Source organism: Rhinopithecus roxellana, chromosome 11 (assembly GCF_007565055.1).
Source record: "Rhinopithecus roxellana isolate Shanxi Qingling chromosome 11, ASM756505v1, whole genome shotgun sequence".
NCBI classification, from domain to species: Eukaryota; Metazoa; Chordata; class Mammalia; order Primates; family Cercopithecidae; genus Rhinopithecus; species Rhinopithecus roxellana.
The window spans coordinates 111,052,898-111,076,087 of NC_044559.1; the positions used below are offsets into that span (position 1 = coordinate 111,052,898).

At 43.0% G+C, this 23,190-nt stretch overlaps 1 protein-coding gene across 4 annotated transcripts in view; it reads left to right on the top strand.

Moving 5' to 3' along the window:
* Nucleotides 1-23,190, top strand: part of PIP4K2A (phosphatidylinositol-5-phosphate 4-kinase type 2 alpha) — a 187,606-nt gene that overhangs the window by 93,029 nt on the left and 71,387 nt on the right. For all 4 annotated transcript variants that reach the window (XM_010367562.2, XM_030940296.1, XM_030940297.1 and 1 more), the window contains exons 2-3: nucleotides 13,415-13,512; nucleotides 15,260-15,356. In XM_010367562.2, the coding sequence (XP_010365864.1) occupies nucleotides 13,415-13,512; nucleotides 15,260-15,356 (195 nt within the window). The remainder of the gene's footprint in view (nucleotides 1-13,414; nucleotides 13,513-15,259; nucleotides 15,357-23,190) is intronic.

Here is a 23,190-nt window from a genome sequence, read left to right on the forward strand (position 1 = left end):
GGTAGCACATTAAACACATCTCTATCTTGCTTTTCTCACTCTGCACTGTTTCTTAGAGAACGTTCCATGTTGGTTTACACAGCTATACATAATTATTTGCCCCGGTGTTTGCTAGGTAATATGCTTGTGCTCTTGTTTATGAATTTGTCATGTTAGGCATTTTCTATTGAGCTTCTGCCATGGCAGGTGATGCTGGCGAGACACACCACCTCTTTTCTCCCCTCATCCTTCTTTTTTTTTAAAATAATGCATAGTTTTTTTGGTAAAATAATAGCATTACCTTACTATGACTAAGTTATTTTTAGTACTTTGTGAAGTACTAAGTTTGGTGATTTAGTATTGCATGATGTTACGTAGCATTGAAAAAAATTACAGATTTGTTTTAGTCTCCTTCATGCTAAAGGCTTTCCTCCCATGTCTGGTCGTTTGTTGCTGTCCATTCGGGTTTTAGAACGAGGTGCTGGAAGACAGACGGCCTGTCCTGGGTATGTGGAGCGGCGGTGCCTGTCCACTCATAGTGGGGAAGAGGCCAGCCTTCGTGCTGCCGCCCAGTGGTGGAATTATTAATATTTCTGGGTCCTTTCCACCAGAATGGGAATCCTCCAGTGTCCCCATGGGGAGTGACCCAGGCCACAGGGGTGATTGCAGCGGAGCAGGGGACAGCGGCAGAGGGCCCAGGCCTCAGAGCACAGATGGTCACTGGCTCCTCCCATGCTCCATGACACCCAGCCCAGCCCTGTGTGAGATGGGTCTTCCCATGCCCGAAGTCTCTTGGGCTGGGGTCTCTGAGGAATCAGTCCTGTGCCTCCCATACGATGGGATAGCATGGTCAGCAACAGGCAGCACACTGTCTTTCTGCCACCTGAACCCCAGCTGTGGAGCCCCTCAGCATCTGGGAGCACACGCCATCAAGTGGCCACTGGCACAGAGGTAGCAACTTTCTCTCCTTTTCTGTCTGCTAACAATCCTTTACTTCTCTTCTGTCTTTCAAAAATTCTTTGACATTTCTCCTTTTCTGTTGTCTGCTCTCCAATGTTCTTGTCATGTTTGTTGGTGGTGTTTTTGTTTTTCCCCCAATCTCTAACTTCCTTTACTGTCATCTTAGCAGAGCTTCTGGAAGGAAAAGAGATAAAAACGCACGGTCAGGTCATCCTTAAAATGGGAATACGGGAAAGCAGTGTACATGGCAGCATTGTACCCTTCCTCTCATTGTTCCTTCAGGATGGGTGCTGGGCACGAAAGCAGGCGGCCCCTCTGTTCTGGTCATGGAAAGAAAAACACAAGTTCTGGTCTAACAGAATTAGGATTTCATTGCTTCCTTCTGGAATCTTAACGTAGTTCCCAACCATGAAGTCGGCTGAACACATCTCAGTTTGAAATGCTGAACTGTACATGCCATCCCCTTCTCCATTGTCTTACAGGTTTTATTAATGATGTGTTTCAGTGATTGATTTTTCTAAATGCACGGCTGTCACTCATTGCTTACTTTTTCAGCAGATGTGGTTATCTGGGGTACCCAGGGACACCTGTATTACATACACGAACTCCTCCCCATCTTCTCCATGGCCAGCCAGACCCTGCTCCCAAAGGGGGATGCGATTTAGGGCTTCTTGCCAGCTTGGCATCATCCAGCACCTTCTGGAAGCTTTGCCTTCACAGCTCACTTGGGGAACTCTAGTTTTAGAACATCCTTATCCCAGGATGAATGGGCAGAAAGATAATAGGAAGCATTAAATTGGTTTAGCATATTAAATATCTGACTAAAAGGAAAATGTTTATTTGAAACTTTCAAGATCAGTGTCTTAGAGTGCTGTGTAATTGCTAGTGGCCATGCCATTTGGATGAGCGAAGTTCTTACTTGACATCCATTAAGTATTTGAGTGTCTTCAATCGCAAGTGGCAGAAATTTACCTTCCGCTAGCTTAGGGGATTTATTGGTTTCTGTCTCTGGAAAGGATGTTGAGTTAGGCTGGCCTCAAGATCTCCTGGGTCCAGAGATTTAAATGATGTCATCTGCATGTGGCTCTTGTCTGTCTTATCCCGTCTTTTCTGGGCATCAACGGTGATGCTTACTTTACATGGCTGAAGACATGGTTACAGGCAACTGCAGGCCTATTAGCTTCATTTAACTGACACGGGGTGTCAGTTTCAAAGGAAGACCAGGAACCTGCAATGCCTTTGATTAAAATTTTGGAGCTGTGGCTTCTCTTCCAACCTTTGTCCCTGCACTGCCACATCTACCTAAACAAAACATTTGAAGAGGTTATCTGTGTCTTCCAGGAATTAAGTGGATCTCTGGAAAGTTGTTTTGTGATTCATTTGAATTTGTGGGAATGTCTCCCAAGTGCAGGCACCAGAGCCCTATGGTGGCTAAAGCCCTGGAATGGGCCAAGTCATCCAGGCAGGAGACTCCAGGGAGTGGCAGGAACTGTGCCCAACTAGAGGGTGCATCCTCACAGCTACTCAGCACCAGATGAATGATGACGGGCCGGGTGCCAGATCTTCCCATTTTTAAAAGAAGCCAGAAATCCAAATTTGAATGTAAATGTTCTCAAGTCTGAAAAGATTGGTAATTAATTCAAGCATTTTCTAAATCACTGTCTGGGCCAAAGCACACATCACTTGTGATCTCTTCTCAAACTCATTTTTTAAAGTATAAAGCTAGATCAAGAGTGCTGGGGCACTCTGCTCAAGGCCAGAGGGTGGTGACGTGGCTGACCAGGGCTCAGTCAGAGGTCTCCTGACTCCCTGAGCCTGGGGCCCTTTTGAATGGACCACGTTGTAAGCTCTTGTTTTCATTGGCAATGTCTTTGTTTGAATTTTTTTAAAAGCCGTATTACCTCTGTACTAGATTATAAATTTTTGGCCTGAACTCAATAGTTTTATGTCAGATTCTATGATTCATGGGAGGTAGAATTTTAACATGACTACATTCTTTTGTGTGAAGTTGACAGTGTGCCAGCCAGCAAGGATGTCCATAAGAGTCTGATTGAGCTTGCAGATACCAAGTTGACAGATGGGAGAGTTTGTGTCTATGTTATAAATTAAAGTAAGATTCTAAGCAAGAGTTTAAATATTTCTGATGACATTTTAATTTTAGTCAAGTAGCCATTAATCAAAAGATTGACTTAATGATTCTTGTTCAACAGAAAAATCTGCTGAAGTGAATGCATTTAGGCTTTTGAGTTTATGGACCCTGGAAAGGAAGACCTTTGTGCTTTTATTCTCATTCCTACTCAGCTTTGATATCAGAATAACTTTATTTGGCTTGTCAAAAAAAAACATTTATTTTGTAGATATTGGAAGGTAACTCAGATTTCAGAAGAAAGTTTTAATTAAGATATACTTGGACCTTTGATTTTTGTCTTATCTGCAGATAAACATCAACTTTTAAAAAATGGTCTTAGAAAATGAGTATTGGCTGGGCGTGTTGGCTCGTGCCTGTAATCCCAGCACTTTGTGAGGCCAAGGCGGGTGGATCACCTGAGGTCAGGAGTTCGAGAGCCTGGCCAACATGGTGAAACCCCATCTCTACTAAAAATACAAAAACTAGCCACACGTGGTGGCACCCACCTGTAGTCCCAGCTACTTGGGAGGCTGAGACAGGAGAATTGCTTGAACCCAGGAGGGGGAGGTTACAGTGAGCTGAGATTGCACCATTGCACTCCAGCTTGGGCAACAGAGCGAGACTTTGTCTCAAAAAAAAAAAGAAAAAGAAAATGAATATCGATGAAGCAGCTGTAGAAAATTGACCTCTTGCCTCAAGACAAATAAAAGTACATTTCCCAGACATTTTCAGCTGCGTGGTTTTTCCTACCTCTGTAACTGATTCTAATTTGCCCTGCCTGTCCCTCTGAAACCTCAGAACTTTCAAATTGCTATTTGGTTTGCAGGGTAAGTTGTAATGAGAGCCACAGCATTCCAAGTGTGGGCTACATGCCTAAATCGTATTAGAACTTCATTTTTTTAAAGTTCTTAATTGTTTCAACCTATATTCGTTGTAATGTTATAAAAATTATTTCCAAATGAGAGCTAGTGCTCAAGTTGGTGATTTTTTCCTCCAGTACAAAATTAACAATTACACATGAATATCAGATAGTGAAAATCAGATAAAAAATGTTTAGGTAATCCCTCATCCTCTCAATAAGACACTTAGTAGAAAAAAGTAAGAAAAAATGATACCTTTATGATGGTCTTTGTTCCAAGTATGTTCTGGTTGCTACCAATATGCATCAAAAATATGAACTTTGGTGTATAAATAGTGGTAGTTTCCCCATTTTTCAAACAAATTGGATGCAACTTCCAAGTATTCTGAAGGAGGGGTCATAGGTATTGCACCTAATGTGAGTAATTCTGTGTCAGCCAGGCAGCCTACTGCTGTGTTCATGAGCATGGTTCTAACCCTCGAAGCTGTATTGTCTCTGCGTCTCAGCTCCCAACCAAGCCCTCTGCACCTCTCTAGAAATAAATTGTGTGCAGATAGCTCTGGAGAAGAGTGTGGTGTGGAGGGGATTGTGCAACGTGATGGCCTTTTCTAGGTGAAATTATGGAAAATATTTTCTTAGCAATGCACCTGAGGTCATTTTTTATACCTTTGTGGAGAACAAGCGAAAGTTCTGATCACAACTGCAGGGCCCTTCTGTTTGCCGGACAGGAACATAACAGTTAGTCCGAACTTCCAGCTGTGAGTTACTTCAGTAGCTCTGGATACCCTCAACTCTTATCTCCTAATAGTCCTAATTTTAGTTCTCTGTTCATTCACTTCTTAAAGCGAATGAACCTCAGGGCAGAAATTGTTCAAAGTCATTTGTTTGGTGGAAGGAATCCTTATGTGCTTTATCAGCCACAGAGTCACAAAGGAATTTTGTTTGCTTAGGATGAGTCCAGTAAGTGGAAAGTATCTATTTTCAGATACTGATAGGAAGGGATGTGGGGAAAGAGAGGAGAGATTTTTATTTGTAGTGGTGAACTCGTATCACATTTTAGGTCGTGAAGCTAGCAAGCATCCATTTGTAGAAGCCAGAAGCAATTGCAACACTTGCAAAGTCTAGGGAAAATGGTATGACATATTTATTGTTTGATTTCCCTATGAAATTAATTAAAGTTAAAATAGTATCCAGAATAATCATATCAAGTTATGCATTACACTTCTTACTGTTGGGCCCTCACTGATCTTGAACGCTTTGTGCTTACCTCACTATGGTTATTTTTATTATTGAATTATGTTTTAAAGTAGGCCCTCATATTTAAGTGGTAGAAACGTATTTTGGGAGATAAAGTGAGCCCTTTTTCAATCTGTGTCTTGAGATTTTTGAGGAGGGATGCATGGGCCTTTCAAGATAATTCCCACCCCACTGAACATCTGTCTCCCCCAGTGCTCATGCTGCCATGAAATAGTTCCCCCTCCAGGCCCCCTGCCACCTCTGCCAGCCTTTATACCGGACAGGGGCTCCACACGAGGGGTACTTCCTGTTTCATCTCAATATGTCATAATTTGTAGGGAATTGTCTTCATTATAATCAGATTAAGTATCTCAGTGTCTCCTCTACATGTGAGAGGCTTTTTTGGTTCTTTTTGCGTATTCTTGGCCGAATGAAAACCAATTACTAATTATGTATTAGTCTGAGAACATAGTGTTTAGGGTGAATATATCTGAATTAATTAAGTGTCATTAATAATGCCTCTCAGAATTTATGAGCATATTCTTTGCTTGACTTAAAAATGATATAAATTAGTGAGGTTTATTTTTTAAATGTCACCCTGTGAGATGGCTTTGTGGGGACACCTCTGTATGCCTTAATTTCAGAACTGCTATCAGCTGGGTCTCACTTATTTATTCCTTGTCCAGTAGCTATTTAGTATTCCCATTTCTGCAGCTTGATTGCAACCTCTCTTTTCCTGCCATCTTACATCTTACATCTGCGGGAGTGATACTCATTGCAGTCAGCCAATCTCATGCAAAAAAACAAACCTGTGTTTCGCAGCGTTGGAGGGAACTTGCATGTGATGTAAATTTCAATGCCTTGCTCAGGAGAGAAATCGAGGTACCTTTTCTGAGTTGGGCTGTATGGTAATTTAAAAGGAAAGGCCCACATAAATGTTACTGTGTTTTGTGTTAATTTTATTTTTCGTGAAGGAAACTGAGACAATTGGCTTTAATAAATAATTGCCTTAGAAATAGATTTTACATCCTTCAAGGATACAGTGTATGATTCATTAAGATTTAATGGAGCTTTAAGGAGTATTTTCCTTTTTTTAAAATGACAAGAAATGTTAGATGACAACTTTTCAGTCACACAGTTCTTTCCAGATTTCCATTGTGCTATTGAAACCACAGCTATTATAATTGTAGTAGCCCATGGAACATATTCAGTTAACTGTATTTCATCATCTATCCTAAACATGTACTTAATTATTTTTTTAAAAAATAAGGAATCTTTTAGAAGTTTTTTTTTAACACAATGAAGACTTAAATTTCAGGCAGATATCTTATGAAGTTGCTGGGAATCTTATCTCACAGGCTGTTAGGAATTTGAAAGTATCTTGGGCTCAGCCAATCCAGCTCCCTGAATTTTATATTCCAGGTAACTCGTGTGAGTTATGTTGGCAGAAGAAGATTTAAGATTGGGCTGAGTTCCAGGTACAGCTCTACTGTTTAATAGCTTGGACCCTCTCTAATCTCACTAAGCCTCAATTTCCTTATCTGTATAATGGGCATGATAATAGCACCTCTACCCCCTTGGGTTGTAAAGATCAGATAAGATACTGTGTCTGGAGTGCCTCACATGGGTCTTGGCACGTGTGCCCCTAGCATGAACCATAAGGTTAGTGCCAACTATGGCAGTGAGTTAGGGCAAAGCTGAGCCAAGACTGAGGAGCTCTCCTCGGCTTCCTCCCTCCCCTTGCCACATGCCAGCTCCCCCTCTGCCCTCGCCCCTGCCCCCACTCTTGAGTCATACCATAATCAGGGACATTTTGGTGCTCTGCACCAGCCCTCTCCGCCCCCTTTGACCCTGTTTCTATTGATGTGGACAACAAAGCTGCTTTATTTTTATGTCATCTGTGGAGCCCCAGCATGGGCAGCTTTGCTGCCCAAAGGCCAGGCAGCAAGGCAGTGCAGACCCACACCTGCGATTTGGGGGTGACTGGCACGGCATAAACAGGAACAAGAAGTCCCTCCCAGGACGCCTGGGGCCCCAGCCTCCAGCCGCTCTGTGTGGGGTGGGGAATTTCTAATACACTTGTTTTACAGGCCTGCAAGTGTGACCAGCAGCACAAAGAGAACTATCCTGTGTTTGCCAAAGGGGATTGACAACCATTAAGTATTTCACAAGTATAAAGTGATATTGCTCTTTTGCTGTGAGAATTTTATTGAATATTTGCAACCCAAAGGAACCTTAAATGTGGCCTCTATGTGATGGTATAACTTGTGCTTTCACTTTGTTCATCTAACCTGAGAAAATTTTAATAAACTCAAAAATCACTTTCATCTTCATGAATTAAAAACTGTTTGGATTTCACAATGTATGCTTATTCCTATAAAGGGTGTATGATTCTTTCCTTCAAAATAATAATGGTTAACACAAATCTTTTTGTTTGCTTTATGAATATTATGTAACATATAGATAGAACTGTGTGTGCGTGTGTGTGTTCCCAATGTATCTTAGAAAAGTGTCAATTCTTTGTTTAAAAAATACTGATGAAAGGACAGATACGGTGGTTCATGCCTGTGATTCCAACACTTTGAGAGGCTGAGGCAAGAGGATCTGTTGAGCCCAGGAATTTGAGACCAGCCCAGGCAACATAGCAAGACCTTGTCACCACAAAAAAATTTTTTAAATTAGCCATGCATGGTGGTGTACGCCTGTAGTCCCAGCTCTCAGAGGACTGAGGCCGGAGGACCGTTTGAGCGTGGGAGCTCAAGACTGCAGTTGGCCATGATCATGCCCCTACACTCCAGCCTGGGCAACCCTATCTTTTAAAAAAATCCTGATAATGTGTAAAATAATGATAATAAACCACTATTAATTATCAATTTTAGGGTAGATCATATAGAATGGTTGGTCTAGGTAGAATGCCAAACTAATAATTTAAAGTTTTCTGAAACTGGAGACTTTAAAACCCAATAATCTTTATTTTGAAGTCTGAAAGTTTACAGCCCAGAGCCCTATATAAAATATTGACGTTAACAAATAGGTTTAACTCAGCCTTCTTCAAGCTGAGAGCTCATTGCCATGACCTGCATTTGCACCAGAATTTGAATTTGAACTGGAGATAAGCAATATATTTTAGTTTGGGTAAGAGCAAAGTAACCAGCTAAAGGAGAGAGTTTTTCAGGAAGTTAAGTGTCTTTGCAGTTATTAAGCAGCTCTGCAAGTAATCCATTTCAGTAAAACTGATGAATGATCACTAAGCCTCATATACAACAAAGTAAAACATGCTGTATAAAAAATATAGGGGCTTATGGGTACACTATTGAAAAACTAGTTTACTAATTAAAAGCTTCTCTTTTAAGTAGTAGATCCTCTGTTTTGTAAAGTGTTTGTTTACAAGTCGTTAAATCTAGCTACCACCTGACCAAGAAGTTTTTTGGGGGGAATCTGGAGGGGAAATAAGGCCAAAAGCAATGTTACACAAGTGTAAAGAATGAAAGGCCACCTGGAAGAAAGATAAAGCAGCCATAAAGTAGCTGTCAGATCTAACTCAGTATCCTGCCCCACTACTCAATTATGAAGGTATAGATACTGCTCTGCCAGGACATATTACAATCTGCATAATGAGAGGTTAGACTATATGATCTCCGAAATTCTCTTTTAGTTTCAGCATCTTATGATTCCACATAAACCAAGGTGTAAGTGTAACTATCTTTGATTTTTCTTCTTGTCTCATTTCTTGTCTTCTTTGATAATGAGGACCAAACATTCTCTACCTCTTGGGGTAGTCTGGTTTTGGAAGATGGGGAATAGCTAAAAGTTTGTGTTTCCCTGACATTTAAATGACACAGTAGTCAGAACTCTCCATCCCTCAAGGGCCATGTAGGGCTGCACTCCTTCCAAGAAGCCCATCACCCACACCTGTGAGCACGGGCTCCTGCTCTGTGCTTCTGTGGCACTTGTTGTCTGGGTTCAGCATTTCTTCTGTGCTGCTTGGTATTTTACTACATGTGAAGGTCCTGCTCCATCGACTACAGTGGAAAACTCCTTACGATCAGCGATCTTGTTTTATACTGACTTTCCATTTCCAAGTGATCGTCCTGGAACTCCTTTCCCCTTTATGTCACACTCAACCAGCAAACACTTCCATCCTGAAGGACCCCTGTCATCCCCTGTCTCTGCACCGGCACCCTGGGGTCGAGCTCTGCCAGAATGAGGAATGTCACTCCACAAGTTCGCTCTGTTCCTGTATGTGAACCATCACAAACTGTGGATGATGCTCAGTTCTGCCTGGAAGCCCAGCCTGCTGTCTCTCTTTAAACTTGTCCATCCACATTCTTCAGTCCCTTTTTTAAGCTTCCTGTGTTCTCTTTAACCTTTGAAGTCCTCAGCCTGCCTCTCACTCTCAGCAGGTGTCCATGGCCCTACTTCCCAGAGAAAATAGGAGCCAGTGGATGGGAGCCCCGTGTCTTCCTTCTGTCAGTTCTGCCACCTCCCCACAACACCTCTCTTTTCCCTCCTGTGAATTGGAAAGTTGCTTCCCTCCTCAGAGCCTCTCCTTCCTGCATGCTTGGATCCCATCCCCTCCCACCTTCTTGAGAAGTGCTACTGAATGTCCCTTCTCTCTCAGGTCCTCCCTTTGTCCCCCATCCCTCTTCATCTCGCTCCTGTCCTTCCCTGCCAGCCTTCTTAGAAATAGCCATGTGCAGTGCCGGCATTTCCTTACCTCAGCTTGGCTCAGTCTGGATTCCATTGCTACACTCCACCGAAACAATTCTGCCAAGGTTGCCAAGGACCTCCCGTGCTGTTCAGTCTGGCTGACATTTCCCAGTCCCTGCCTTCTCAAAAGCGTCATGTTCATCCCATAGCATGTTTGAACCCCCTTTTCCCTTCACTCCCATTGGGTGGCCCTGTGCTTTTTCACTTCCTGCCTCAATAGCAGTTTTCCCCTTTCTCATCCTCTTCTCCAGGCTGTGAAACGTTCCTGTTCTTGAAGACTGCTTCTCCGCCCTCCTCCCTCTCATGCCGTCCCCTCCCCAGGTTACCTCAGCCGCTCCTCTGGGGAGCTAATGTCTGATGCACGGATACATACATTTTTATCTCCTGCCCCTGCTGCCCCTGGGAACTTCAGACCCACCTGTCCACGACCTACCTGACACTTAGATATCCCAAGAGCGCATGAAATTTAACAAGCTCAAAACTGAACTCTTCTCTTAAAATGCGTTGTGCCAGTCAGTGGACTCACCAGCTACCCCGGCATGCATGCAGCACTCCCTCCATCTTTCCCTACATTTCTAGTCTGTCATCAAGCCCTGCACATTTCAGCACTTCAGCATGCTGGAGTGTCTGCTTTCTTCATCTGTGCTGCCTCCGCCGCCCACTGCTGAGCTGCTGTCCTCTGTGTGGTGCAATTCTACGGTAGCCACTTCCTGGTGCTCCTGAGCATGCTGTTCATCCCTTGCATGCCATGCGCCTTGTCTGTTTCTGCACTGTTTTCCCATTAACAGTGCCCCCTCGTCTCCAGGACTCGCCTTCTTCCTGGAAGCCCTGTCCACCTGCCCTCTCCTTTCTCCATGAGCCATTGCTCCCTAGGGAAGCCTCGCATGCCTCCCCGACCTGGCCTGGGCCTTTTCCATACTTGCTTATGGTCCGATGTGCTTCTCCCTCCTGACTCTGTCATTGTTGGAGTTCTACACTTGGGGCAGTTCTTCAGTTAATGTGTCTGCCCCTCTGGACCATAAGCCCCAAGAGGGCAAAGACTGGTGTCCGAGCTGTGCCCAGCACTGAGTGGACTCTTAAAGGTTGTGCTGACGCGAGGATGGGTGGGGAAGGAAAATCAGTAAGGAAAATTCTCAGTTTACTCATTCCATGTTGACTGAAGTTTTCGTATTTTCTCCACAAAACATGTTCCAGAGCAGGTACCATAAAGCAAAAGGATGCAGAAAGTTTCTGGTTTCCTGCTTCCTTTCTGAGAAGACTCTGTTAAGCGATACTGATTTAAACAGCCTGAGGAGGCATCAAAGCTTTGGAGGATCCACTGAACGCATCACGTGCATTTAAATAATCAGTGTCCAGTCCCACCTCCATGTTGGGTTTTGCTTTCTCTTGTTCCACAAGATATCAAAGTGCTGATGGAGTTGGCATCCAGCTTCATTCGCATGGTGTTTGTTATCACAGGACTTGGATTTCCATTATGATTTTCTTTTTCTGTTATTTTTCAAACTTTGATATTCCTCTGATAGCATAAAGATACATAAACTTTAATTTTTCACAAATATACTCTGGAAATGACTTGGTATGGTAAGATGCTTGGGGAAAGTGAACCAGAGAAGCTATATGATGTTAGATTCCTGTTTTCGTTCAGTGGGTTTGAGAAGCTAGCTGTCAGCTGTCACTATCATTCCTCTGTTGTGTTTGCCTTTGCTCTCTGGCCACCATTCCTTTCTTTTTGCATTTGGCCTTCTTTAGTTTAACTACAGCATATCTAGGTGTGCTTTGAATATTCTTACTTATATATTGCTTTGAATAGTCTGCTTTTTTTTTTTTTTGGTTTTTGTTTAACAGACATGGCTCCACTCTGTCACCCAGGCTGGAGTGCAGTGGTACAATCACAGCTCACTGCAGCCTCGAAATCCTGGATTCAAGTGATCTTCCTTCCTCACCCCCGCAAGTAGCTGGGACTACAGTTGCACACCCCCACCCCCAGCTAATTTTTGTTATTTTTTTATTTTTTAGAGACAAAGTCTTTTGCCTTGGCTGGTCTCAAAATCCTGGGCTCAAGCAGTCCGCCTGCCTCAGCCTCCCAAATTGTTGGGATTACATATATGAGTCACTGTGCCCAACTGTATCTACAGATTTATAACTGTCGTCGTGGAAAATTCTGAATCGTCATTATTTTTTCAAATATAATCATCTTTTGTTCATCTTTTATTTCCGTATACATTTCTCACAGCTTAAAAAATTCTCTATCTGATCATCTTAGTAACTAAAGTCTTGAGAGTATTAATCAGTCGTTGCTATCTCTGTGAGCTCGTGTTTGATCTCCATCTGTGGGAAGCCTGGAGGCCTGGCAGGGGGCGCTCTCCTCTAGAGATCATTTGCATTTACTTCTGCCAGGTGTTGGGGCCACTTTCAAAGGCTTCCTTCAAGGATCTCAGGTTAATGTTGAAGCCTTTGGTTGAGCTCCCAGCTTTCCTTTGGCCCAAATAAGTGTTGAAACTGGCAGTTATCCTCAGGGAGTCCCTCCTTTCAGGCTTGCTTAATGGTCCCCACACTCCATGTGGGTTAAACGCACTTTAGGGGAAGAAAGGTGTCTTGGAGATTCCCTCTACTGTCTGTGAACCCAGCAATGTGATTTAAAAAAACAAAAAACAAAAAAAACTCTGCTCTATCAAGCAGCTCATTCTTTTGTTTTTTGCTTGTTTTGTTTTTGTAACTGAGAATCCTTCAGCGTGCCTGCCTTCTATCCTACTGGAAGCATAAATCTTTAACGTGGTTTTTATTGCTAGCAACAAGGAAAGTCAACACGCAAAAATAGTTAACCAAGAGAAAGTTCAGGTTTTTCAAAATCATGTGTCCAAAGCCATCCCTGTCATTCACTGGAACTTGATCTTACCCTTTGTCCTTTGGAAGCACACCTTTGCTTTTGTTCTTGACTCATGTCCAACCCACCTCCTCTTGCAGTCCTGGGGCCACATGTCTTCCTTCTTCCCTGAATGGAGGTTCTTCTTTTGGTTAATTCATGCCCCACCCCAGTCTTTATTTTTAAACTTAGTTCCTGTAAGGGAAGTAAAGAGCACACAGATGAGTGTTGTTCTTGGAGTTCAATACATAAATCATGTCCATTAATCCAACAAATATTTACATGAAAAATTTAAAAGCTTTCTTTCTCAGATTACATTTTCTTTACAGAGGGAAGTTGTCCTGGATATGTGACCAAGGGGCTGTGGGATGAGTTTCTGGAGGGAAAGTAGGGAGAGTGGATGGGCAAGAAGCAGGGACAGGCGGCATGAGGATTGAATCTCCCTCACCACTGCCATCCGACGGCCACCATGGACCCAGCATCAGACAGACATAAGAAGTGGGAATGAGGAAGGCAGGAAGAGAGATTATGATGGCGGAGGGTGGGTGGGTGGGTGGGAAGAGAACTTCCTGTGTCCACCATGTTTTTTTTCCCCAGGGTACACATTCGAGTCAAGTCATCCTGGATAGTAATAACCTGGATAGTAATAACCCTTGCTATTTATTTTATATTTTTCTAGATAAATGAACTGAGCCATGTTCAAATCCCTGTTATGTTGATGCCAGATGACTTCAAAGCCTATTCAAAAATAAAGGTGGACAATCACCTTTTTAACAAGTAAGTGCAAGTATGACCTTTCATAAGACTAGCGTGGCTGCTAGGAGTACAAGTTTTGTGAATTTCTGTAATCACATAATTTTTCAATGGGTGGGAGTAAAGTTTTGCTGATGAAGTTAATCCTGTGATAAACATAACCATCTGTCATTTTTAGAGAAGCAACAGCAGGCTCTCTGGGATAATATCCTTTGCCATATGGCATATTGTTCTCTATGAATATCTTATATGTTGAAAGTGATATTCTCATTATAATTCAAATTTTTGAAGCTGTAAATTGCTTGGATTTTTTATCAGTTATGAACCTCTGCTCTTGTACACAGAACTTTGAAAATGATGATTTATGAACAGCAATGACTCCATCATAGAACAATAAAGACCGAAGGTACATTTTCATAAGGCACAATTAGATGCCATGTTGGGCATTGAGAACATTTTTCCTTCATTTGAATGTCGTTTTAGACATCATTATGAAGCACCTATTATATGTTAGGTGGTCCATTGAGAGCTAGAAATGCAATGATATAGAAGACTTGGCCCTGCCCTCAAGGGGCTCAGAGTACAACAACTGACACATACACAAACTGCTATAGTTCAGTGTGCAAAGTATGATAAGGGAAGGGTTTGTGCATATGTATAATTTATATGCGTGTCTCATTCCATGGGAACAAAAAGAGGGAAACAGTTCTGAATGATTAGGGTGAACCTCAAATCACTCCCATGTGAGGATCATTATGAAATTTTTTTTGAGACAGGATCTTGCTCTGTTGCTCAGGCTGGTGTACAGTGGCGAAATTATATCTCACTGCAGTCTCAAATTCCTGCGCTCTCGCAGTCCTCCTTCCTGAGCCTTCCTAGTAGCTGGGACTACAGGTGCAGGTTACCATGCCCAGCTGATTTTTTAAAAAAATTTTGTGAAGACAGGGGTCTTCACTGCAGTCTCAAATTCCTGGGCTCAAGCAGTCCTCCTTCCTGAGCCTTCCGAGTAGCTGGGACTATAGGTGCAGGTTACCATGCCCAGCTGATTTTTTAAAAAACTTCTTGTAAAGACAGGGGTCTCACTGTGTTCCCCAGACTAGCCTCAAACTCCTGGTCTCAAGTAATCCTTCCACCTCAGTCTCCCAAAGTGATGGGATTACAAATGAGCGGTGTAAGCCACCGTGCCAGGCCAATTATGAAATTTCTTCAGGGAGCCATTGTCCTTATGTGAAGCTGATGTGTTGGTTTTTCTCATAACAGTGTTTAGAGGCTGACTTTGAGGGAATTTTCTCTATGCAAATTTAGAATGTGGCATTTATATAAAATAAGCCTTTTAGGGGGGTGAGGGAGTGGCCCTGCTTTCCTCGGCAGTAGCTGAGAGGGAACATGGGGGCCGTGCTGGTGGCTTGCTCCGCTACCTCTTCCTAACTCACTGTCCTGCCGCTGTGCTGTTCTTTCACTGCTCCTCCTGCCTGGCCCCTTCCTTCCCCACCTCTTGTTCTTTGAGGAATGGCTGCAGTGTGTGGCCAGGATTTAAAGAGATCACATAGTCCAAGCTTGCCTGTGACAAAGGAGACAGACAGACAGCCGTCTAGCCCCCCATGTCTCCTGGATCTTCCTGCGGGTTGTACCTGGTTCTAGGAAGCACACCTGTCCCTTTGGTAGACAGTGAACTCCGAACCTTTCTTTGGTTACCTGTGGAACTCAGTGGTGGCAGATGCACGTCTGATTGACTCTCTCTGAGCTTTATTCCACGCTGTGACTGTTTCAGAGAAAACATGCCGAGCCATTTCAAGTTTAAGGAATACTGCCCGATGGTCTTCCGTAACCTGCGGGAGAGGTTTGGAATTGATGATCAAGATTTCCAGGTGAGTTGCTTTTGTAACATTTGCTTCCAGTAGGAAATGGGTTTTGCCATGCCTTTTGCTCTATAAATTAGGATCTATATTTTTGTCAATAAAATTATATAATAGTAATTTTCATTTTGTGTAATAAGTTGTTAATGTTCATGCTGAAGTAAAGTGTTCTCCTGATTGGGGACCTCTATACATATGATATTGGTATAAAAGTCAGTAGGAAAATATATTACTGTTCTTTGGAAGGAGACTGAGCATGTGAGGGTTTTATAGAATACTGTCATTTCCAGGTGGAAAGGTTCTGCTAGCAGAGCCACCTGTTAATTTCTGCTGTCAGACATGTCAGTAGCCTGTGTGAGTGTGCATGCTTTCTATCTTTGTAGAGGCCACTTAGGACTCTCAGGAATCTTTATCTTGCTGATTTGCTGCTTTTCAAGTTGGTCAGACTCTTGCCACAGCATTTTTGTCAAAGGGCACCCTTTGTGCACTGCAGTGCTGGACTATGAAATGACCATAGCACTGTGGTCAGCACCAGGAACCCAGCATCCTGGGTGTGTCCTGTGGTGCGTCTTCCTCTTCATCTTGGTTCCCACCACGTAAAAATGTGCACTGCTGCTCTCCTCCCCACCCTGGCCTGGTCCTTCATTCTAACTTTTGAACATCTGTTTTAACTCTTTAAATAACTGTTGAGCCATGATCATTTTTTTCTAAGAAAGGATTTGACATTGGTTACCCAAGTTTCATATAGTGAGCCAGATTCGTAAATGGCTAAGGATTTTTTTAAAAGCGGAAATCTAAGGGACAGGTTGAACATCCCCATCAGAAAATCTGAAATCCAAAATGCTTCAAAATCGGATATTTTCTAATCAACATGATGCCACAAATGGAAAATTCCACAGTTACGTGCTCAACACAACCTTCGTTTCATGTACACAATTATTTAAAATATTGTATAGAATTACCTTCAGGCTATGTGTATAAGGTGTATATGAAATAGATAAATTTTGTGTTTAGATTTGGGTCCCATCCCTGAGATATCTCATTATCTATGCAGATATTCTGAAATCTGAAAAAATCTGAAATACTACCGGCTCCAGGCATTTCAGATAAGGGATGCTCAACATATACTGACATAAGTCCCTTCAAATCTAGTCCTAATTTGCCCTCAATTTAAGATCTGAATTCATCCTGCATTAAGTGACATATTGCCACCTTGGGTGACTACGAATTGAGTGCTGATACAGCTTATCCTGTGTTTTCCTCTGAAGAATAGGGTCCCTGAGGCAAACTGAGATAGTTAGCACACTTCGCTAAAGATCTGTGCTCCCACTGCCCTCTCTGTACCATTGCCGCAAATTTCCAGGAATTTCTCACATGTTTGCTGAGGTATGAGAGAGGCTGCCATGTTTGGAGAAAGCAGTGCTGACCAGGCTGCCAGTGACACTGTCTCACGATAGCCTGAGGTTGTGGTTTGCATGGAGGTCCAGACCCTGAGCTTGAGGCTCTGTGTACACAGAAGAGCTGAGGGCTGGCTAGTGGGACAGGAAGGATGTGGTTGCTCATTTGCTATTAAAACTGCATGGGAGCCAACACTCCTGTTAGGGCATTTCCTTTTTTTTTCTTGAGACAAGGTCTTGCTCTGTTGCCTAGGCTGGAGTACAGTTGTGTGATCATAACTCACTGCAGCCTCAAACTGCTGGGCTCAAGTGATCCTCCCACCTCAGCCTCCAGAGTAGCTAGGACTACAGGTATGCACCACTATGCCCAGCTAATTATTATTATTATTATTTTTTTTTTTTTTTTTGTAGAGATGGCGTCTCACTATGTTACCCAGGCTTCTCTCCAACTCCTGGCCTCAAGCCATCCTCCCAGAGCATGAGCCAGTGCACCTGGCCTTGGGGCTTAATTTTTAAGAGAGAACTTAGATCACAATTATGGACTTGAAGTTTACTGCTGTAAAAATAATTAGCTTTTAACAGATAGTTATTAGAATAGTAAAAAGCATTTCTCTGAAATTAAAATTAATAATTCTGTATCATTTCAGAATCATTACTAAATTTAAAGAGGCCACATGAAAATGAACTAGGTGCTTTTTTTTTTTTAAAGGAATTAACAGCAGATACCTTCAGTGTCTTAAGAAAATCTCCTCTGCCTTAAAAGCTGAATACCAGTGTATTCCTCCTTCTGTCCACATCCTTTTTTTGTTTGGCTGGGTGTTGTTTTAGTAAAACAGTTTCACTGGCATTTCACAGAAACTGACTTTTGAGGGCCCATGCATCTTGTCTTGTTAGATATCTCAAAGTATTATTGAAATGAAGTCTTTCTATTTCTTGTCATAATCAACTCTGTCAAATGAGATCCAAAATGAACCCATTATGTTCTGAGTTCTGCACTGCAGCAAAGAAAAGTAGTTTTTAAAATTTCCTCAAATGACCAATTTAGTTGCTGAAATGCAAAGACATGAAGTGGTTTTTCTTCCCTTTTTTTCACCCTACAAAGAAAACTACGTAAGTTGATACTGAAGTCAGTGCAAATTGCTGAGTACAAACTTTGAAGGGAAATTAGGCAAGTGGAGGATGATTCACAAGTAACTAATTGGCAAGTCCGTTAAACTCTTCACATGAGAGCTCCCTGTTGGGGAGAGTGGTATGAGTGTGATTAATCATTCGAACACTCCTCCTTTCCTTAGCTCTGCCTGCTGCTTTTGGCATTTAAATTGCTGCTTTCTCTTTGGCAACTGTATTTCTATTTAAAAAAAAACTGTATGCGCCCTTCTATAAAAAAAGAAGAAGAGGAAAAGTGTGTGTTCAGTCACTTGAGTACTCCAGAGGTATACTTTTCTTCCCTCCTCAGTCCTGTATTTCTTTCCCAGTGTCTGTACCTCCTAAAATTCTTCAGCAGGGTCAGGGACCCTGAGTTCCAACTGAAAACAGGATCATAAATCTGGGGCTGTATCCCAGTCTATTGGCTACTTGGCTTGGAAGAAAGGAGGGCAATTGCGACAGCTCTGGCTCCAGGGTCACCTTGCAGGCCCCTGTGTACTGCAGGGATTCAGGCAGAAGACGGGCGGGAGCCAGGACCTGGGACTCCAGCTGCCTGGCACATTGTTACTGCCCAGACAGTTCAATCCTCATGCCCCGTCCAAGTAACAGGTATCATTTGGCACATGTGATACCAAATGACTAAAAGCAACCTTGGTTTCCTCTCCCGGAGCTTGCTAATGTGCCTTTGCTGAGTAGAGTCTCCCACCGGCCGCCTCTGTCACTCCTGGGTGCTGGTTACTGAAGACTGCGTATATCAGAAAAAACCAACTCTTTTTCTGAGCTTATCAGTGTGAGCTGCTTTTTGAGTACTCTTTCCCAACTGACTTGGAAAGTAGCATCAGTGACCTAGGCTCTCATGGTGTTTTGGAGGACACTGGATAGCAAAAGGAGACCAGGCATTGCCTGCTGTGTTTATTTTTCCAAACTGCTTGCATTTTGGACAAGCGACTCTAAATCATTGTGGTGATTAGGGGCTCCATCATCTGGTTTATTTTGTATTCAGACCTTTCCATTCAGCTGAGTGGGTAAATGGTCCCGACTTGTCTTGTTTGTGTGACCACCTTTTTGCTACACCTGAAAAACGTAGGTATTGGTCCGTGGAGACCACTCTGTTTAAAGTAGAACATAGTTAAGTAACCTATGCAATTGACCCCTACTGGTGAACTTAAACTTCTTAAAAAGTTTTTAAGATAAATGAAAAGGGTAATGAAATGGAAAATGAAAACATTCCTGCTTTCTCAGTAAACATTTGTATCTTTCCTCTGGTTTTGATTTCTGGAATATCTTTAAAAATGACTTTTCCTTGTTGTTAAAGACAAATTCAAAGAACAGTTCTAGAATATTCATTGGTAATAGCAGTACCATGTAACACATATATGTAAACCTCTGTGTGTGTGTGCGCGTGCTCGTGCACGTGTGTAACCAGTGCTTCTAGATTCAGAACTTTTTCCAATTCATTAGGGCATTTTTAAATTGCATGATTGGTTTGTAATGTGCTCAGGGTTGATTCAGTGTTGAATCAGGGTTCTGATCATTGTTTGACCAGCATGATATCCATCGTCATACTTTAAAGGTGTGTTTCAGGATGAATGCTGCCTGGGAGGCCTCTTCTGTGCAGTTCTATGTCTACCATTACCTCTGCATCCTTAATCCCTGATCACCCTTAGGTCTGGGATTTCGTGCATAATTATCAAATCAAAGTATTTATTTGTACCTACCACACGTCAGGCTCTGTGCTAGACGTTTTAGGGAGTGCAGAGAGAAGAAAGAAAGGTGAAGCATCACTTTCCCTAAAAACTATTATGTACCAGATTCTATATTAGATGCTAACGAGATTTGCAGAAACCCAGCATCTTGATTTGTAATGTTCTTCATGAAAATCTGCACCCCTCTTTCTAGTCTCTTATGCTTATTTGATTGTCTCTTATGCTCAGACCCAGAGAGACTGGAAACAGAGGGTACAGATTTTCATGAAGAACATTAAACAGCCCTGGGAAGTCAAATAGAGGCTTCAGTTACATTTAGTAGCTGCCAGAGAGGGTTGCCTCCCAGAAACCAAAAAGTTATGCAGGAGGGAGCTGATGCTGTTAAACCTAAATAGACCGCACATTTGAAAGTGAGGCCTCTTGTTCACTGTGGAGGATAATATCAGGTTTACTTTTCCCCTACTGTGTCTCCTGAATTAGAATCCCTCATTATTCACATCGGATGCCCTTTCTTCTTTGTGTTTGTAACAGAGAATTCTAATTTTAAAATAATTAATTTTAAGAGCTAACATTTTAAACTTTTGATGTTCTTATTTCGAGTTTAGAAATAAAATTCTAAAGTCTTAAGACCTTCAGTGTATACTAAACTTGAAGTGGGGTAGCAGGAATTCTGCCTTAATCTCTAGAATATCAAGTCTACCCTTTGAAACTTTCACTTGTAGGTTTCTCACTTTGACTTTAAACTGCCTGAGGGCAGGAGCAGTGTTTGTGTTTCCTGGCTGCCTGTCCCCGGTTTAGCACAATGCTCAGCTCAGCAGACACTTAAGAAATGTTTGCAGTCAGGGCGGTGACCACACCTATAATCCCAGCTACTCAGGTGGTCAGTGCAGGAGGATCTCTTGAGCCCAGGAGTTCGAGACCAGCCTGGACAACATAGTGAGACACCATCTCTAAAAATATGAAAAATAAATAAGTAAATACTTCCACTTTCTTGTGGAAGAAAGTGAGTGAGGGCTAATGGGGACTTTGAAGAGAATTGAACCCTCTGGGCCCAAGCAGAAGGCAGGAGAGCCTATGAAATGTGAAGGTATTTGGATGGTGGCAGAATGGTGGGAAATAAAGATGTTAAAATAGCAAGAGACACAAAGACACCAGGGACACTGGGCCGATTCTGCTGCCAGCGAGCAGCCCTGTGGGTTTTGCTCGGGGGAATGGCAATGTCATGAAATCTGTGTTGTCTGTTCTTTTTTCTTTTTCTTTCTTCTTCTTTTTTTTTTTTTTTTTTGAGACAGAGTTTCACTCTGTTGCCCAGACTGGAGTACAGTGGCACAGTCTCGGCTCACTGCAGCCTCCCAACTCCTGGGCTCAATCAATCCTGCCACTTCAGCCCCCTGAGTACCTGGGACTACAGGTAAGTGCCACTATGCCCAGCTAATTTTTTTTTTTTTTTTTTTGTAGACTCAAGGTTTTGCCATGTTGCCCAGGCTGGTCTCGAACTCCTGGGCTCAAGCGATCCACCCACCTTAGCCTCCCAAAGTACTGGGATTACAGGTGTGAGCCACTGCACCCAGCCGAGGTCTGTGTTTTCTAAAGATAACTGCATTGTAATTTATAGAATGCATAGAAGGGAGATAAGAAAATCAGGAGGCTGTGAAATCCCAGTGAGCCAAGCCTCTGTCACCCACTGTGTAAAGCATGGAGCAGCATCAAAAGACATTGAGAGAAGTAAACTCACAGGTTCGGTGTCCAGTGGCAAAGGACGAGAGCCACAGAGGCAGTGGGACCTGAGAGGCTGAGCGAGCAGGGATGCGGGTCACGGAGGGAGGGAAGTTTGGGGTTGCAGGCGGATAGAAAGGAAGATACAGTTGAGTTTTTGACCTGTTGACTGGCCCTGGTGGTGGGATACCCAGTGAGGTTTGTGGCCTGCATTGGGCATCCTGGGTCACAACTCTTGATGAGATCAGGAGCAGAGGTCCAGCTGTGGGAGGATTGGCACAGACGTGCTTGTGGGGCTCCTCCTTGGTCCAACTCTTAACCCTCAAACTACGCCATCACCCCCGTGCTTGCTCCTCAAATGCCCAAGCACTCTCATTCCTTCATCACCAGTTGTTGCCTGTTGGGTTTGCTCCGTTTGTCCTCACAGGTTGGCTGCCCTGGAAGGCAACTCCCGCTCAAAGATGCACAGAGGCTGAGACCCAAGGGAGGCCCCTCTCTGATTGGACAACCTCTTGATAGACTGGGGGAAGCTCCCTCACAGCCCATCAGGGTCATCAGGCATTTCTTGCACTGTTTCAGGTCCTTTTTATGAGCTGAGCAAATTACTGTTCCTACCACCACCTGCCCCCACCTGGGACCCCAGGCTTCCTGTTAGCCTGTGTTTCCTGCCTCAGACCTGCTTTGGGTTTTGCCTTGTGGCTTTTGACAGAGATCTGACAGCCAGTCATCCTTGCCACTGGTTGCTTCTCTCCAGGTTAAATGCTGTGTTTACCGTGAGCCTTGGGGACAGGTCCCTGGTATTTTAATCACCGTCAAACAGCAACCTGAGATTTTAACAGATGATCTCATGGCACTCTGTGAAGTTTCTGCAACTCTGCTGCTTTCTCTCTTGGTCATTGCCTTTCATTTTTATTTTTTTTTCTGATAAGTTGTTTCATTATTGATAAGTGTTAAATTGCACTGTGTCTTGCTCCCTTCTATAATGAAAGCTATTCTTTGCTTGAGATCACAGCTTAGACTTTCTTTGAAATTCCCCAAGAGCTTAACACAGGGCTTTGAACACAGTGGGCATTTAATAAATCCTTGATGATGATGTTCAAGTTCACACGTTGGTCTTTAACTCTCTGGTGAGGTCAGAGGACCATCTGTGCTCACTCAGGTATGTCAGCCGCAGACCCAGAAAGCAGCCTTCTCCAGGCAAGTTGCTCCTGTCTCTTGGGCTGTGTGATTCGAGGCATGTAATCATAATCCTGCGCTGTCAGCAGGGCAGTGATTGGTTTCCAGGTTTCAAGTCCATGAAACAGGTAGCCAGGTTGAGGAAAAGAATATTTCCAGGAAGTTAGAAGGCCTGGTTGAGTCTTGGATCTTCAGTGACTGATGCTGTGACCGTGAGACACTCACTCACCCCAGGTGGGTCTCAGTTTCCTCATCCGTAACATGAGGAGTGGGACACAGTGCTCTCTGAGGCCCCCTAGCTGTCAGGTCTCTGAATCTATTACTGTGCCACCATGAGGAGATGGCTATCACGTGAGTTCTTCTGCACGGTATTGACATGTTCCCATATACGAGGGTGGCTTTACACATTTGAGCATGGCAAAGTTTAAATGGCCCCTCCTTCAACTAAAAATAAAGACTTTTCATACATGATTTTTAGCAGAATGTATACAAACGACTATCAAAATGGAAAAAAAACCCCAAAAATTATACAAGACTTACGTGATTAGTTCAAGAGAATTAAATATGTAAAATGTTTGGTTGTTGAAAAAATACAGGGAAAAGTAACTGTTATTAAATGAGGACACTTTTATGAGAGAGATAAAAGATTGGCAGTAAGAATGAGCTAATTAAATTGACATTTATGTTTCCTTCCCCCTTCTGGGG